Source organism: Calidris pugnax, unplaced genomic scaffold (assembly GCF_001431845.1).
Source record: "Calidris pugnax isolate Ruff unplaced genomic scaffold, ASM143184v1 scaffold402, whole genome shotgun sequence".
Lineage (NCBI taxonomy): Eukaryota > Metazoa > Chordata > Aves > Charadriiformes > Scolopacidae > Calidris > Calidris pugnax.
Window position 1 is genome coordinate 325,189 of NW_015091205.1, and position 13,513 is coordinate 338,701.

Below are 13,513 nucleotides of genomic sequence, written 5' to 3' on the forward strand. Positions count from 1 at the left end.
CTCTCGGGCCCTACTCGCCACGCTGTTCCTGACACAGGCCAGGATGCTGTTGGCTTTCTTGGCCACCTGGGCACACTGCACACTGAACGCCCCCCCAAGCCCACCCCCCGGCACCCCTGTACCGCATGTTATGGATGAAGGTGCGCTTGCGATGCTCGTGCTCCTCCTCGCTGCCGTAGCTCTTCCTGAACCTCTCCTTGTAGCGGTGGAAGAGGTGGTGGTGGACATGGTCCGTCTCCGGCGCCCTCCCCACAAACTCCTGCATGGGGTTGGCCACGATGCGGTGCTCGGGACCGGCCGTGGGCCACTGCTCACACTGAACCCCTGCCACGAGTGACAGACGACGGCTGATGCCTCCTGAGCGGGGACGGGCTCTCCTGACCCCCCAACAGGGGTGCACAGCATGGTCACCCCTAAAAACATTGGGGCTGGCCATCCCATATGGACACCTGCACGCAGGGGGGGGGTCTGCACCCACACCAGAGCCGGCTCCTGAGCACCCACGATCCCACCCACATCACCCCAGCTTTCACCCCTAATCTCTAATTAGATTTCTCCCCTGTTTTGTTGGTTTTTGTTCTTTTTTTTCCCCCCAGCCAAACCAACTCGCCCAAATTATCAACCTCTTGCAGATAAAAACCCTAGAAGAACAAATTGGTGGCAGCACCGGCCGCGGGGGTGGCCGGGGACACTCACCCTCGGGGAGACGGAAGATGCTGGGGGAGAAGTGGTGGCTGAAGGAGGAGTAGTCGATCTCGTACTTGTCATAGTGGGAGCCCAGGAGGCTGTTGAAGCCCCGCACTTCGTAGTGCAGGGGCACGGGGCCACGGGCAGAGGTGCCCACTCGCAGCGTGTAGACGTTCTTCTTGTGGCCCCAGTAGGAGATGTTCTGCCAGACGGCGCAGGGCTGCCCACGGAAACGCTCCTCCCGCACCCACTGGGGACAAGGGCACGTGTTGGGGACTGGGGTGCCACACCAGCACTGGCACCAGTGCTGGCACTGTGCCCCCAGTCAGCTGGGACACCCTGCAGTGATGGCACCCCACCCCACATCACAGAACTATAGAATGGGTTGGGTTGGAAGGGACCTTAAAGACCACCCAGTGGGTCTTTAAGGTGGTCCCACCAGACCAGGTTGCTCCAAGCCCTCTCCAACCTGGCCTTGAACCCCTCCAGGGATGGGGCAGCCACAGCTTCTGTTCCATCACGCCACACTGGATGCAATCCCTCCACCTCCATCACCCATGGCCGCATCCAACCTTGTATTTACCCATTCCCAGCCAGGGAAGGCTGCTCTACCCTCGTAGGGTGGTAGCCATCAGACATTCTGTCCCCATGGAGGTCCCTTGTCCCCTCCCCTGCCCCATCCCACATCCTGGAGGACCATGCCCAGGGCTCACCTTGAAGTTCTCCAGGCTGGGGAAGACACTTTGTGGGGCGATGAGGTCCCCATCGGTGCCGTTGATGCGGAAGCACTTGCGGACGTTGACCTCCGTCTCCGTGGTCTCAGGAGTCACCTTGAAGCTGGCACCAAAGGGCTCGATGGAGCCAAACTGGTAGGTGACCACTTGGCCTGGGGATGGGGACAGCACTAGGGTCAAGCCAAGCCCCCCGGTTCCTGGTGTGGTGGTGGCTCCCAGGGCTTTGCTGGGGCACCCAGAGGTTCTGGGGCAAAAGGAGGGGGATGGTGAGGAGTGGAGGTGGGATGGGGACACCCCTTTCTGCACCCACCACCGTAGTACTCGATGCGGCTCTTCCCCCCGGTGAGGTTGTACCAGGCTTCAAAGGGCTCCCTGATCTCCGCATAGGGCAGGCTGATGACTCCTGTGGGCACAGAGGGGACAGGCTTGGGGGGCTGTGGGGGGGTCAAGCCCTGGGGACATGCCCTGTCCCCCTACCCCAAGCCCATGGGCAGGAGGGGAGTGTGGGGAAGGCAGGGAGCACCCCAAGCCCCAGCAACATCACCCACGGCCACCTCTGGTGGCACCATCCCACCCCCAGCAGTACCTGTGACGTGGTAGATGTCCCCAAACGTGGGTGTCTCCGGAGGAGCTTTGCACTCTGCTCCTGGAAGAAAAACAAGAACAAGCCCCAAACCCCTTTAATCTGCCGATTACCCACCTCCCCACGGCGGGGGCCGGCAGCGGTGCTGGTCCCTGGCTTGCTGTCCTGGGGGAGAGGGGGACAGACCCAGGGGAGCCCGTGCTGGTGGCAGGGCTGGCACAGCTCCTACCTGCCCAGGCAGGGCAGAGACCAGAGGTCCCCAAGCCAGTGGTCCCCACTCCTCCATCATCTCTGCCTGACCCAGATCCCCCCAAAAAGCATCTCCCTGGGGGGTGCAGCCAGCTCGGGGACACCCCAAAGCCCCCCACGCACCTGGGGGGCGACTGTATGGACCCCCATATGCCATGCACAGAGTGTACCCGCTGCTCTGAACATGGGGACAGGGACAGAGCAGCCCCCTCCCAGGGCAAGGACCCCCCCCAGCAGCCCAGGACCACCGCAGTGCCCAGGGTAAGGGGCACGATGGCATCGCCCCGCGATGGGGGCACGCCATCCGTCCCCCCTACCCCAGCTCAGCCAGGATGGGTGCTCACCCAGCAGCACGGCAGCCCCCAGCACCAGCAGCCCCCCCAGCCCCTCCATCCTGCCCACCCCAACCCACGCTGCTGCCCAGCACCCACGGGTGGCTTAAATACTGCTGGTGGGTGGGCAGGGAGCTGCAGGCAGCCAACAGGCAGAGCCCCCGTCCTTCTCTTGGCTGGGGCTGCACCAAGGGGGAGGCGGGGCTTTATCTTGCCCCCCCCCCCCCACCATGGGCACCCATGGGTGCCTTTTCCACCAGGGTGGGTGCTGGTACCGTGTCCTTGAAGGGCTCGGGGGCTTTTTTTTCCCCCCAGCCAAACCAACTCGCCCAAATTATCAACCTCTTGCAGATAAAAAACCCCAGAATCATAGAATGGTTAGGGTTGGAAGGGACCTCAAAGATCATCTAGTTCCAACCCCCCTGCCATGGGCAGGGACACCTCCCACTAGAGCAGGTTGCTCAAGGCCACATCCAGCCTGGCCTTGAACCCCTCCAGGGATGGGGCAGCCACAGCTTCCCTGGGCAACCTGTTCCAGTGTCTCACCACCCTCATAGTAAAAAATTTCTTTCTGATATCTAATCTGAAGAACAAATTGGGGGCAGCACCAGCCGCGGGGGTGGCCAGGGACACTCACCCTCGGGGAGATGGAAGATGCTGGGGGAGAAGCGGTGGCTGAAGGAGGAGTAGTCAATCTCGTACTTGTCGTAGTGGGAGCCCAGGAGGCTGTTGAAGCCCCGCACCTCGTAGTGCAGGGGCACGGGGCCTCCATCATCTCTGCCTGACCCAGATCCCCCCAAAAAGCATCTCCCTGGGGGGTGCAGCCAGCTCGGGGACACCCCAAAGCCCCCCACGCACCTGGGGGGCGACTGTATGGACCCCCATATGCCATGCACAGAGTGTACCCGCTGCTCTGAACATGGGGACAGGGACAGAGCAGCCCCCTCCCAGGGCAAGGACCCCCCCCAGCAGCCCAGGACCACCGCAGTGCCCAGGGTAAGGGGCACGATGGCATCGCCCCGCGATGGGGGCACGCCATCCGTCCCCCCTACCCCAGCTCAGCCAGGATGGGTGCTCACCCAGCAGCACGGCAGCCCCCAGCACCAGCAGCCCCCCCAGCCCCTCCATCCTGCCCACCCCAACCCACGCTGCTGCCCAGCACCCACGGGTGGCTTAAATACTGCTGGTGGGTGGGCAGGGAGCTGCAGGCAGCCAACAGGCAGAGCCCCCGTCCTTCTCTTGGCTGGGGCTGCACCAAGGGGGAGGCGGGGCTTTATCTTGCCCCCCCCCCAGTGCAGGGGCACGGGGCCACGGGCAGAGGTGCCCACCCGCAGCGTGTAGACGTTCTTCTTGTGGCCCCAGTAGGAGATGTTCTGCCAGACGGCGCAGGGCTGCCCGCGGAAACGCTCCTCCCGCACCCACTGGGGACAAGGGCACGTGTTGGGGACTGGGGTGCCACACCAGCACTGGCACCAGTGCTGGCACTGTGCCCCCAGTCAGCTGGGACACCCTGCAGTGATGGCACCCCACCCCACATCACAGAACTATAGAATGGGTTGGGTTGGAAGGGACCTTAAAGACCACCCAGTGGGTCTTTAAGGTGGTCCCACCAGACCAGGTTGCTCCAAGCCCTCTCCAACCTGGCCTTGAACCCCTCCAGGGATGGGGCAGCCACAGCTTCTGTTCCATCACGCCACACTGGATGCAATCCCTCCACCTCCATCACCCATGGCCGCATCCAACCTTGTATTTACCCATTCCCAGCCAGGGAAGGCTGCTCTACCCTCGTAGGGTGGTAGCCATCAGACATTCTGTCCCCATGGAGGTCCCTTGTCCCCTCCCCTGCCCCATCCCACATCCTGGAGGACCATGCCCAGGGCTCACCTTGAAGTTCTCCAGGCTGGGGAAGACACTTTGTGGGGCGATGAGGTCCCCATCGGTGCCGTTGATGCGGAAGCACTTGCGGACGTTGACCTCCGTCTCCGTGGTCTCAGGAGTCACCTTGAAGCTGGCACCAAAGGGCTCGATGGAGCCAAACTGGTAGGTGACCACTTGGCCTGGGGATGGGGACAGCACTAGGGTCAAGCCAAGCCCCCCGGTTCCTGGTGTGGTGGTGGCTCCCAGGGCTTTGCTGGGGCACCCAGAGGTTCTGGGGCAAAAGGAGGGGGATGGTGAGGAGTGGAGGTGGGATGGGGACACCCCTTTCTGCACCCACCACCGTAGTACTCGATGCGGCTCTTCCCCCCGGTGAGGTTGTACCAGGCTTCAAAGGGCTCCCTGATCTCCGCATAGGGCAGGCTGATGACTCCTGTGGGCACAGAGGGGACAGGCTTGGGGGGCTGTGGGGGGGTCAAGCCCTGGGGACATGCCCTGTCCCCCTACCCCAAGCCCATGGGCAGGAGGGGAGTGTGGGGAAGGCAGGGAGCACCCCAAGCCCCAGCAACATCACCCACGGCCACCTCTGGTGGCACCATCCCACCCCCAGCAGTACCTGTGACGTGGTAGATGTCCCCAAACGTGGGTGTCTCCGGAGGAGCTTTGCACTCTGCTCCTGGAAGAAAAACAAGAACAAGCCCCAAACCCCTTTAATCTGCCCATTACCCACCTCCCCACGGTGGGGGCCGGCAGCGGTGCTGGTCCCTGGCTTGCTGTCCTGGGGGAGAGGGGGACAGACCCAGGGGAGCCCGTGCTGGTGGCAGGGCTGGCACAGCTCCTACCTGCCCAGGCAGGGCAGAGACCAGAGGTCCCCAAGCCAGTGGTCCCCACTCCTCCATCATCTCTGCCTGACCCAGATCCCCCCAAAAAGCATCTCCCTGGGGGGTGCAGCCAGCTCGGGGACACCCCAAAGCCCCCCACGCACCTGGGGGGCGACTGTATGGACCCCCATATGCCATGCACAGAGTGTACCCGCTGCTCTGAACATGGGGACAGGGACAGAGCAGCCCCCTCCCAGGGCAAGGACCCCCCCCAGCAGCCCAGGACCACCGCAGTGCCCAGGGTAAGGGGCACGATGGCATCGCCCCGCGATGGGGGCACGCCATCCGTCCCCCCTACCCCAGCTCAGCCAGGATGGGTGCTCACCCAGCAGCACGGCAGCCCCCAGCACCAGCAGCCCCCCCAGCCCCTCCATCCTGCCCATCCCAGCCCACGCCGCTGCCCAGCACCCACGGGTGGCTTAAATACTGCTGGTGAGTGGGCAGGGAGCTGCAGGCAGCCAACAGGCAGAGCCCCCGTCCTTCTCTTGGCTGGGGCTGCACCAAGGGGGAGGCGGGGCTTTATCTTGCCCCCCCCCACCCCACCATGGGCACCCATGGGTGCCTTTTCCACCAGGGTGGGTGCTGGTACCGTGTCCTTGCAGGGCTCGGGGGGCAGGGTGGGACCCCAGACCCCTGTGGGCACTGGTACCCCATGGCAGTGCCAAACCTTGGGGCCATGGGTTGGGGTCCTGGTGGTGGGTGCTGGGGCAGGGGGGGTTCCCCGTGCTGCCACCCACCCCAGGTGGCAGTTTGCCCCCAGGCTTTGCTGGGAGCAGGGGGAGCATCTGCCCAACCCTGGGGCAACGGGGTGCGGTGAGACCCCTGCCCAGGCACCCCCAAAACCCCTCTGGGTGCTGCTGGGACAGATGTCCCCGCTGAAGGGGAGATGGGGGGCTGTTTGCACCCCCCTCCATCCTTCTGGATATACCACCTGGGCAAGCCCAGGACTGCAATTAGGGAGGTTTAATTGGAAAAAAAAAAAAGGGGGTGGGGGGGAAGATGCAGCTGAAATGGCAGGAGCTCCGTGGCAAAGCAGAGCCGGGGGGGGAGAGCTGCCCCATCACCGTGGCAGAGTGGCCTTCACCCCTCCTGCTTGCCACGTCTCCAGCTGGCCCCCAGCCCAAGGTGACAACGAACCCAAAACAAAGCCGATAAGGGCTCGGTGTGGGCTGGTTACACGTGCCACCAGGGACCAGTCAGGCTGGACTGGGCTGCACCCTTGGGTGCTGGGCATGGGGTTGATGCACCCCATGCTCCCTCCCCTAGGGACCACCACCACCAGTACAGCCCCCAGGGTGCATCCTGCCCTGGGGTGGTACCAGCAAAGATGGGAGACCACCAGGGTTTCCAATCCAAACTGGGAACACCCAGGTGAGCCACGGCCACGGAATAAAGTGTCTTTCCCTGGAGGGGGGAGACAGCCCCGTGGGGTGGAGGGGAGCCCGGCTCATGGCAAATACCACCCCTACCCAGAGCCACAACAGGGACTGGGGCAGTGGGGCAGAGGGTGGATTGCCTTCCCTCCCTCCTCCCCAACACCCCACGCCAGGAATTTCTCATCTCAGCAGAAATCCCTGGGGTTGTTTGTGCTCCACCTCGAGAGAGATAGGGCTGGAAAAAGCCGCTCCCCTCGCCCTGGGTGTCTGGGACCGTCTGGGAGAACAAGCTGGATCTGCCAGGATGGCACCATCCCCTCCCCTGGAGGCTCCTGCCGTCCCACAGGATGGAGAACACCAGCCTGGGGACAGGGACCTGTGCAGGGGACAGATGATGTGGGGTCTGCCAAGGGGACAGAAGTGGGTGGGCAGCAACGGAGTCCCTCCTGTAGGAGCAAACCAGTGGTTTTCCAGGGTCTTTATTGGCAAGCTCTCAGCTGGGTGCTCATCCAGCCCTTTGTCCAGCATCCCGTGGCCCTGTCCCATCGTGTCCCCAGCTTCTTCATAGAATCATAGAGTTGCCCAGGCCGGAAGGGACCTCCAAAGGCCATCTAGTCCGACCCCCCCGCAGTCAGCAGGGACACCCCCAACTAGACCAGGTTGCCCAGGGCCTCGTTGAGCCTCTCCTTGAATATCTCCAGGGATGGGGCCTCAACCACCTCCCTGGGCAACCTGTTCCAGTGCTCCACCACCCTCACAGTGAAGAATCCCCTCCTAATCTCCAATCTAAATCTGTTCCCCTCCAGCTTGAAGCCATTGCCCAGGGTGGTGGCCCAGGGTGGTAGACGTGCCCATTGCCCACGTCTGGTGGCTCCCACCGAAGGGGCTGATCCAGGGATGGGTGCTGAGAGCATCGCCAAGGGCTCTCCCCGCAGAGCCAGGAGGTTGCTCAGGCCAAGATGGGGTAAGTAGCCTCGGTGGCCACGCCGCAGTTGTTGTCCTTCATGGCCATGAGGATGTAGCCGTCATTGCCCCAGTAGGTGGACCAGGAGCTCTTGATGAGCCAGTAGGTTTCTCCCTGCAGGACCCCGTAGCCCACAGCCAGCACCGCGTGGTCCAACCCTCCTGGTTTATTCACTGCAAGGAACAACATGGGAGATGGCTCATCTGGAGAGCATCCCTGTCCAGAGGACATCCCTGCTCCCAGGACAGAACTGGGGGTGGCTGTAAGACCAGTTCCCTCTTCCACCCCACCTCAAGCTCCTCCACAACGAGTCTCCCAGCATCTCCCTGGGCATCCAGGTCCTCCCGTGCCCCGTGTGCCACCCAACTCACCACACTTGGGCTCGTAGTAGACGCCGTTGGAGTAGAAGGAGAAGGTCCTGTGTGAAGCATCGATGCTGACGGCCACGGGGCCGTGCTTGTAGATGGCAGCTTTGACGGCCGTGATGTTGCCCGAGGTGACGTTGACGTAGCCCGTGATCTTGGCCAGCATCTCAGACTGGTTGTAGTGGCACAAGCCGTTCTGTGGAACCCCAGAGGGGGACACACTATGTCATCCAGAGCACCCAAGGTCCCCTCGTTGGGACCCTGCCCACCGTGATGCTCTGATCTAGACGGAGGGAGTGATTTGGGACTTGGGGTGTGACAGCATCCTGGCTCTGCTCCCTCTGTCCTCCCTTCCCCACTGTGGTGGGGACGTTTGCCCGGTTGCTGCAGGGACACAGCATTGCCTGCACGCAACATGGGGAGCCAGCTCTGCACGCCAAGCCCTGGGGGGGCCATTCCCTGCGTCTTGCAGCCACGTCCCTGTCCCCGGGGCAGCCCCGCTCCATCCTTGTTCCCCAGGGTATGGAGGGACCCACCCGTGGGTGGAGGAGCCTTCTCCTTGTTTTGCAAGAAGAGAAACCAAGGCACGAGGTGACGAAATGGCCCGGCTGAGCCCTGGGGCTTGGCTTTGAACCGTGCTTTGACTCACGGGGAGCCTGGTGCCTCAGGAACGAGGTGATGTCCCCATCTCCAGAGCCTCTTAGCACCTCTGATTGACCATAATCACCCCAAGGTGGCTTTAAAGCCAGGCCTAGGGGGGAAGGGGGGGCACATCCCAAGACATGGGGGACCCCAGCAGGGACATGGGGACCTTACCTGGCCCTTGTAGTTGCCGTAGGACTCGGTGCTGGCGATGCCACCGTGTTTCTTGATCCACTCGTAGGCTCGCCACTCCTCACCCCCGTCACAGGCGTAATTCCCGAAGCCCCAGGAGCAGTCGATGAGGACTTGTTGGGACAGGGGGGTCAGCACGCCGGTCTGGGGGGGGACACACTGTAGGGATAGGGAAAGGCACCCTCCAGACACCCCGGCCACCCCTATGGGGCACAACCCTGCTCTCACCTTGAGGAAGAGGGCACCCTCCATGGCACCCGTGGTAGCAAAGCTCCAGCAGGACCCACAGACGGCTTGGTCCTTCACGGGGGTCACAGCACCTGGGGACAGCGGGATGGGGGGCTGAGAGGCTGGGGTGGCACTGGTGGAAGGGAAACTGAGGCAGGAGTTGAGGGCTCGCTGTGCTCCCAGAGGCACCACAGCCAGGGCTTGGTGTTAAGGGTGGGGGGTGAATGCACCCCCAAACCTGCAGGACCCCCACCCTTGGGTTAGGGCAAGCTCTGGGGGTATCTCTCCCAGCTGCTGGGGACATGGAGGAAGTCAGAGGTGGCTTCAGATGTCACATCTGTCCCTGGGGCACCAGAGTGAATGAGGACTGAGGACCAAGTGCAAAAGGCAGCCCAGACAAGCCCCGCTTCTGTCCTCCAGCTGCCAAGCAGAGCAGGGGTCACAGGGAGATGTGGGTCCCAAGGGGCAGCGTGGCCCCACGGGCTCCCAAGTGAGGAGGGAGAAAGATCTGGGGGTCCTGGTAGGCAGTGAACTCTCCATGAGCCAGCAATGGGCCCTCGTGGCCAAGAGGCCAATGGGATCCTGGGCTGCAGAGGGAAGAGTGTGGCCAGGAGGTGGAGGGAGGTCATTCTCCCCCTCTGCTCTGCACTGGGGAGGCCACAACTGGAATCCTGCGTCCAGTGCTGGGCTCCCCAGTTCAAGAGAGACAGGGAACTGCTGGAGAGAGTCCAGCGTAGGGCAACAGAGATGATGGAGGGATTGGAGCATCTCCCTGATGAGGAAAGGCTGAGAGAGCTGGGGCTCTTGAGCCTGGAGAAGAGAAGGCTGAGGGGAGACCTTATCAATGCTTACACACACTGTAGGGTGGGAACAGGCATCATTCAGATGCCCCAGCCACCCCTATGGGGCACAGCCCCGCTCCCACCTTGAGGAAGAGGGCACCCTCCATGGCACCCGTGGTAGCAAAGCTCCAGCAGGACCCACAGACGGCTTGGTCCTTCACGGGGGTCACAGCACCTGGGGACAGCGGGATGGGGGGGTGAGAGGCTGGGGTGGCACCGGTGGAAGGGAAACTGAGGCAGGAGTTGAGGACTCGCTGTGCTCCCAGAGGCACCACAGCCAGGGCTTGGTGCTTGGGCTTCCACGCTGGTGGGAGTGAGTCCGTGACCCCAGCACCTCGCTGGGGGTGACACCCCCTTTTGCTGACCCCACACCTACCGTACATGCGCCAGTCCAGGCTCTCGGGCAGGATGAGGCCGGTGTAGAGCTGGGTGGGGAAGGGCTGCCCGTTGTTGGGAGCCCCGCTGCGGCGACGGCCCCGCAGGGCGGCCAGCTCCTGGGGCGTGCGGTCGGCCAAGTGGTTGAGGGCCAACGTGTAGGAGAGAGCGGCGCGGTTCTTCGAGTGCACGAACCTACGGGTGCAACGTGGGACAGCATCAGGCATGGGGATGGGGAAACACCACTGCCCCCTCCCCAAGGGGTGGGTTGGCACTTCACTCCTCCGTCTGCCTGTACCTCATGTTGTGCACAAAGATGCTCTGCCTGTGCTCCAGCTCCCGCGTGGAGCTGTACCGCCGTCCCAGCCGCCTGCGGTAGTGGTGAAAGACCTGGTGGGCCCAGGGTTGATGCCGTCCCACCAGGTCCTCCATGGGGTTGGCCAACACCCGGTGCTCCGCCGAGCTCCCCGGCAGGTCCCCGCACTTCTTCGTCTCTGGGGAGCGAGGAGGGGATGCCATCAGCTCCAGCCCCACGGGGAGGTTGAGGTAGGGAGGTCCCAACCCAACTCACCATTTATGGGGAGGTCGAAGATGGAGGGGGGGAAGCTGTTGTCGAAGTCAGTGTAGGAGATCTCGTACTTGTCGTAGTGGGAGCCCAACAGGCTGTTGTAGCCCCGCATCTCATAGTGGACGGGGGCCACCCCGCAGCTGGAGTTGGTCACCCACAGGGTGTAGACGTTCTTCTTCTGGGCCCAGCGGGTGACGTTCTGCCAGACGGCGCAGTACCGGCCCTGGTAGTACTCCTCCCGCAGGAACTGGGGGTGAGGGGGGGGGACATAGCATCAGGGAGGGGATCTCAGCACCCCACATGACCCCCCAGGCTCGCTCTTTCACAGGAGGTGTACATACAGCACCTTGCACCCATCCACACCAGGCTGTGGGGCTGGATCCAGTGCCTACACGGCCATAACACACAGCCATGTGTGGGGCAGAAAGGGGGGGCAAGGATTCATCGTAGACAGAATGGTTTGGGTTGGAAAGGACCTTAAAGCCCACCCAATGCCACCCCCTGCCCTGGGCAGGGACACCTCCCACCAGCCCAGGTTGCTCCAAGCCCCCTCCAACCTGCCCTTGAACCCCTCCAGGGATGGGGCAGCCACAGCTTCTTGGGGCAACCTGGGCCAGGCTCTCACCACCCTCACACCAAGCAAGTTCTTCCCCACAGCTCAGCTCCATCTCCCCTCTTTCAGTGTCAAACCCTTCCCCCTCCTCCTAGGGCTCCCCTCCCTCATCCAGAGTCCCTCCCCATCTCTCCTGGAGCCCCTTGAGGGGCTGGAAGAGGCTCCAAGGTCTCCCCGGAACCTTCTCTTCTCCAGGCTGATTGGGGGTGTAACACAAGACAGACCCCCCATCCAGCTCAGAGGTGCCCTGGGGGACACCCCACTGTATGTGCACCCACAGGAGGTGGGGGGCTGGTTGTACCCCCCCCTCCAAAAGCCTCCAGAGCTCGTTTCCAAGCTCTCATCCTGCAGGCAGGTGTCCAGCTCGGCATCTGGCTTTTGGTGACAGCTCAGTGTCTGGTTTTTGGTGACAGCTCGGTGTCCCCAAGGCTCGCTGCACCCCTCCTGCTGGTGCCAGCCCTGCCGGGGGCCGGGTTGCCATGCAGGGACTTGTCCCAACCTTCCCGAAACGCCAGCGTTGGTGTGGGCTGTGACACGTCCCAACACGGCTGGCTGGGATTGGGAAAGGAGTGGGGAGTCCAGCCCCGATCCGGGTGGAGAAATGACCCTCCCTGCACCCCGGGGTGTGGGGACACGTCCTGGCTTGTCCCAACACCCTGCTAACCCCCCCCACCCCATCCCAGGATGGAGGGGAGCATCTCCAGCTGCCCCAAACTCCCCCTCGCCCATAGAGAGCCTGAAGATGCTCCGGGCAGAGGGTGGGATGCAGGGTCTGATGTTTCCCACCTTGAAGCCATCCATGGTGGGGAAGACACTCTGGATCTTGACCACGTCCTCCTTGGAGCCGGGCAGCTGGAAGCATTTTCGGGCGTTCACCTCCTTCTCGGTGGTCTCTGGTGTGATCTTGTAGAGCATCCCGTAGGGCTTCACCCCCGCCAGCTGGTAGGTGATCACCTGCCCTGTGCCCAGCGTGGCCAAGGGGAAACTGAGGCACGGGCAGCCCTACCACCCCCCCATGGTCCTCCCTTCGCACCGGGGAGGGGTGGGTGCAGGGTTGGGGGGCACAGCCACCCCCCCACCCCACTCTTACCCCCATAATACTGGATCCGGCTCTTGTTTCCAGTCAGGTTGTACCAGGCTTCGAAGGGCTCCTCGATCTCGGCGTAGGGCAGGTTAATGACACCTGTGGGGTCCCCAACATGGGACATGGGTCACCCCTGATGGCCTCAGCACCCCAACATCCCTCCCGGACCCCCACCCAAGCATCCGCAGAGGATACGGACCCACAGCCAACCCAAGTGCTGTCCCCATGGGGGGCTGAGGCAGGGAGAGGCACCTGGGGGTGGGGAAACTGCCCCAGTTTGGCACTGGGATGGTCTGGTCCTGCCTGGTGCTGAGCATCCTCCACTCCCCCCCCTCCACCCCCCCACCATGGCAGAGGGAACCGGGGGGGTCCCATTACCTCGGACGTGGTAGATGGAGCCAAACTGGGGCCGATGGCGGGAGAGCCCATAGTCCTGTCCTGGAAGGCAGAGAGGGGTGGGGGTAATGGGGGGGCTGTCCCCCCCCTAACCACGGCAGAGCAGGAGGCTGCCCAAACCAGTGTCCCCCATTCCCTGCAGCCCCTCCTGTGTGGGGTGGGGGGGTTGGGGGGACTCCACGAGCCCATGGGTGGTGGCACATGCGAAGGACACCAACATATTGACACCCTCCCAGGGTCAGACCCGGGGGGTTGGCACCACGTCACCATCTGCCACCACCCTGCGATGTGACACCCCCCCCAACCCCCCCAGGGAACCCCAGCTACTGGGGCAATGCCCCCCACAGGAGGCACTGCCACCCCAGGGCTGGTGGCCACGGCTTTGGGGGATGTTTCCAAGGTTGGGGGGGGGTGGGGGTATAGCCAAGCTGTCCCAAAAGAAGCAGGGCAGGGATGAGGGGTGCCGGGGGGGCCGTCTGGTCCCACCTGATGTCTCCCAGTGACCTCCCCAACCCCCCCCCCCCCCC

General features: G+C 63.3%; 2 protein-coding genes across 2 annotated transcripts in view; both read right to left on the reverse strand.

Annotated features, from left to right (window-relative positions):
* LOC106898493 (counting factor associated protein D-like) overlaps positions 1 to 3,713 on the reverse strand; it is a 7,876-nt gene extending 4,163 nt beyond the window's left edge. Inside the window, exons 1-8 of the mRNA XM_014959770.1 lie at positions 3,665 to 3,713; positions 3,223 to 3,366; positions 2,377 to 2,431; positions 2,008 to 2,099; positions 1,732 to 1,824; positions 1,401 to 1,573; positions 697 to 937; positions 123 to 324 (exon numbers count right to left, since the gene is read on the reverse strand). Coding sequence (XP_014815256.1) covers positions 123 to 324; positions 697 to 937; positions 1,401 to 1,573; positions 1,732 to 1,824; positions 2,008 to 2,099; positions 2,377 to 2,431; positions 3,223 to 3,366; positions 3,665 to 3,713 — 1,049 coding nt within the window. The remainder of the gene's footprint in view (positions 1 to 122; positions 325 to 696; positions 938 to 1,400; positions 1,574 to 1,731; positions 1,825 to 2,007; positions 2,100 to 2,376; positions 2,432 to 3,222; positions 3,367 to 3,664) is intronic.
* A 3,733-nt stretch (positions 3,714 to 7,446) lies between these two features.
* LOC106898494 (digestive cysteine proteinase 1-like) overlaps positions 7,447 to 13,513 on the reverse strand; it is a 15,135-nt gene continuing 9,068 nt past the window's right edge. The window contains exons 2-11 of the mRNA XM_014959771.1: positions 12,969 to 13,074; positions 12,597 to 12,689; positions 12,293 to 12,465; positions 10,897 to 11,140; positions 10,624 to 10,819; positions 10,327 to 10,520; positions 10,034 to 10,125; positions 8,863 to 9,024; positions 8,053 to 8,242; positions 7,447 to 7,854 (exon numbers count right to left, since the gene is read on the reverse strand). Of these exons, the coding sequence (XP_014815257.1) occupies positions 7,667 to 7,854; positions 8,053 to 8,242; positions 8,863 to 9,024; positions 10,034 to 10,125; positions 10,327 to 10,520; positions 10,624 to 10,819; positions 10,897 to 11,140; positions 12,293 to 12,465; positions 12,597 to 12,689; positions 12,969 to 13,074 (1,638 nt within the window). The 3' untranslated portion in view covers positions 7,447 to 7,666. The remainder of the gene's footprint in view (positions 7,855 to 8,052; positions 8,243 to 8,862; positions 9,025 to 10,033; positions 10,126 to 10,326; positions 10,521 to 10,623; positions 10,820 to 10,896; positions 11,141 to 12,292; positions 12,466 to 12,596; positions 12,690 to 12,968; positions 13,075 to 13,513) is intronic.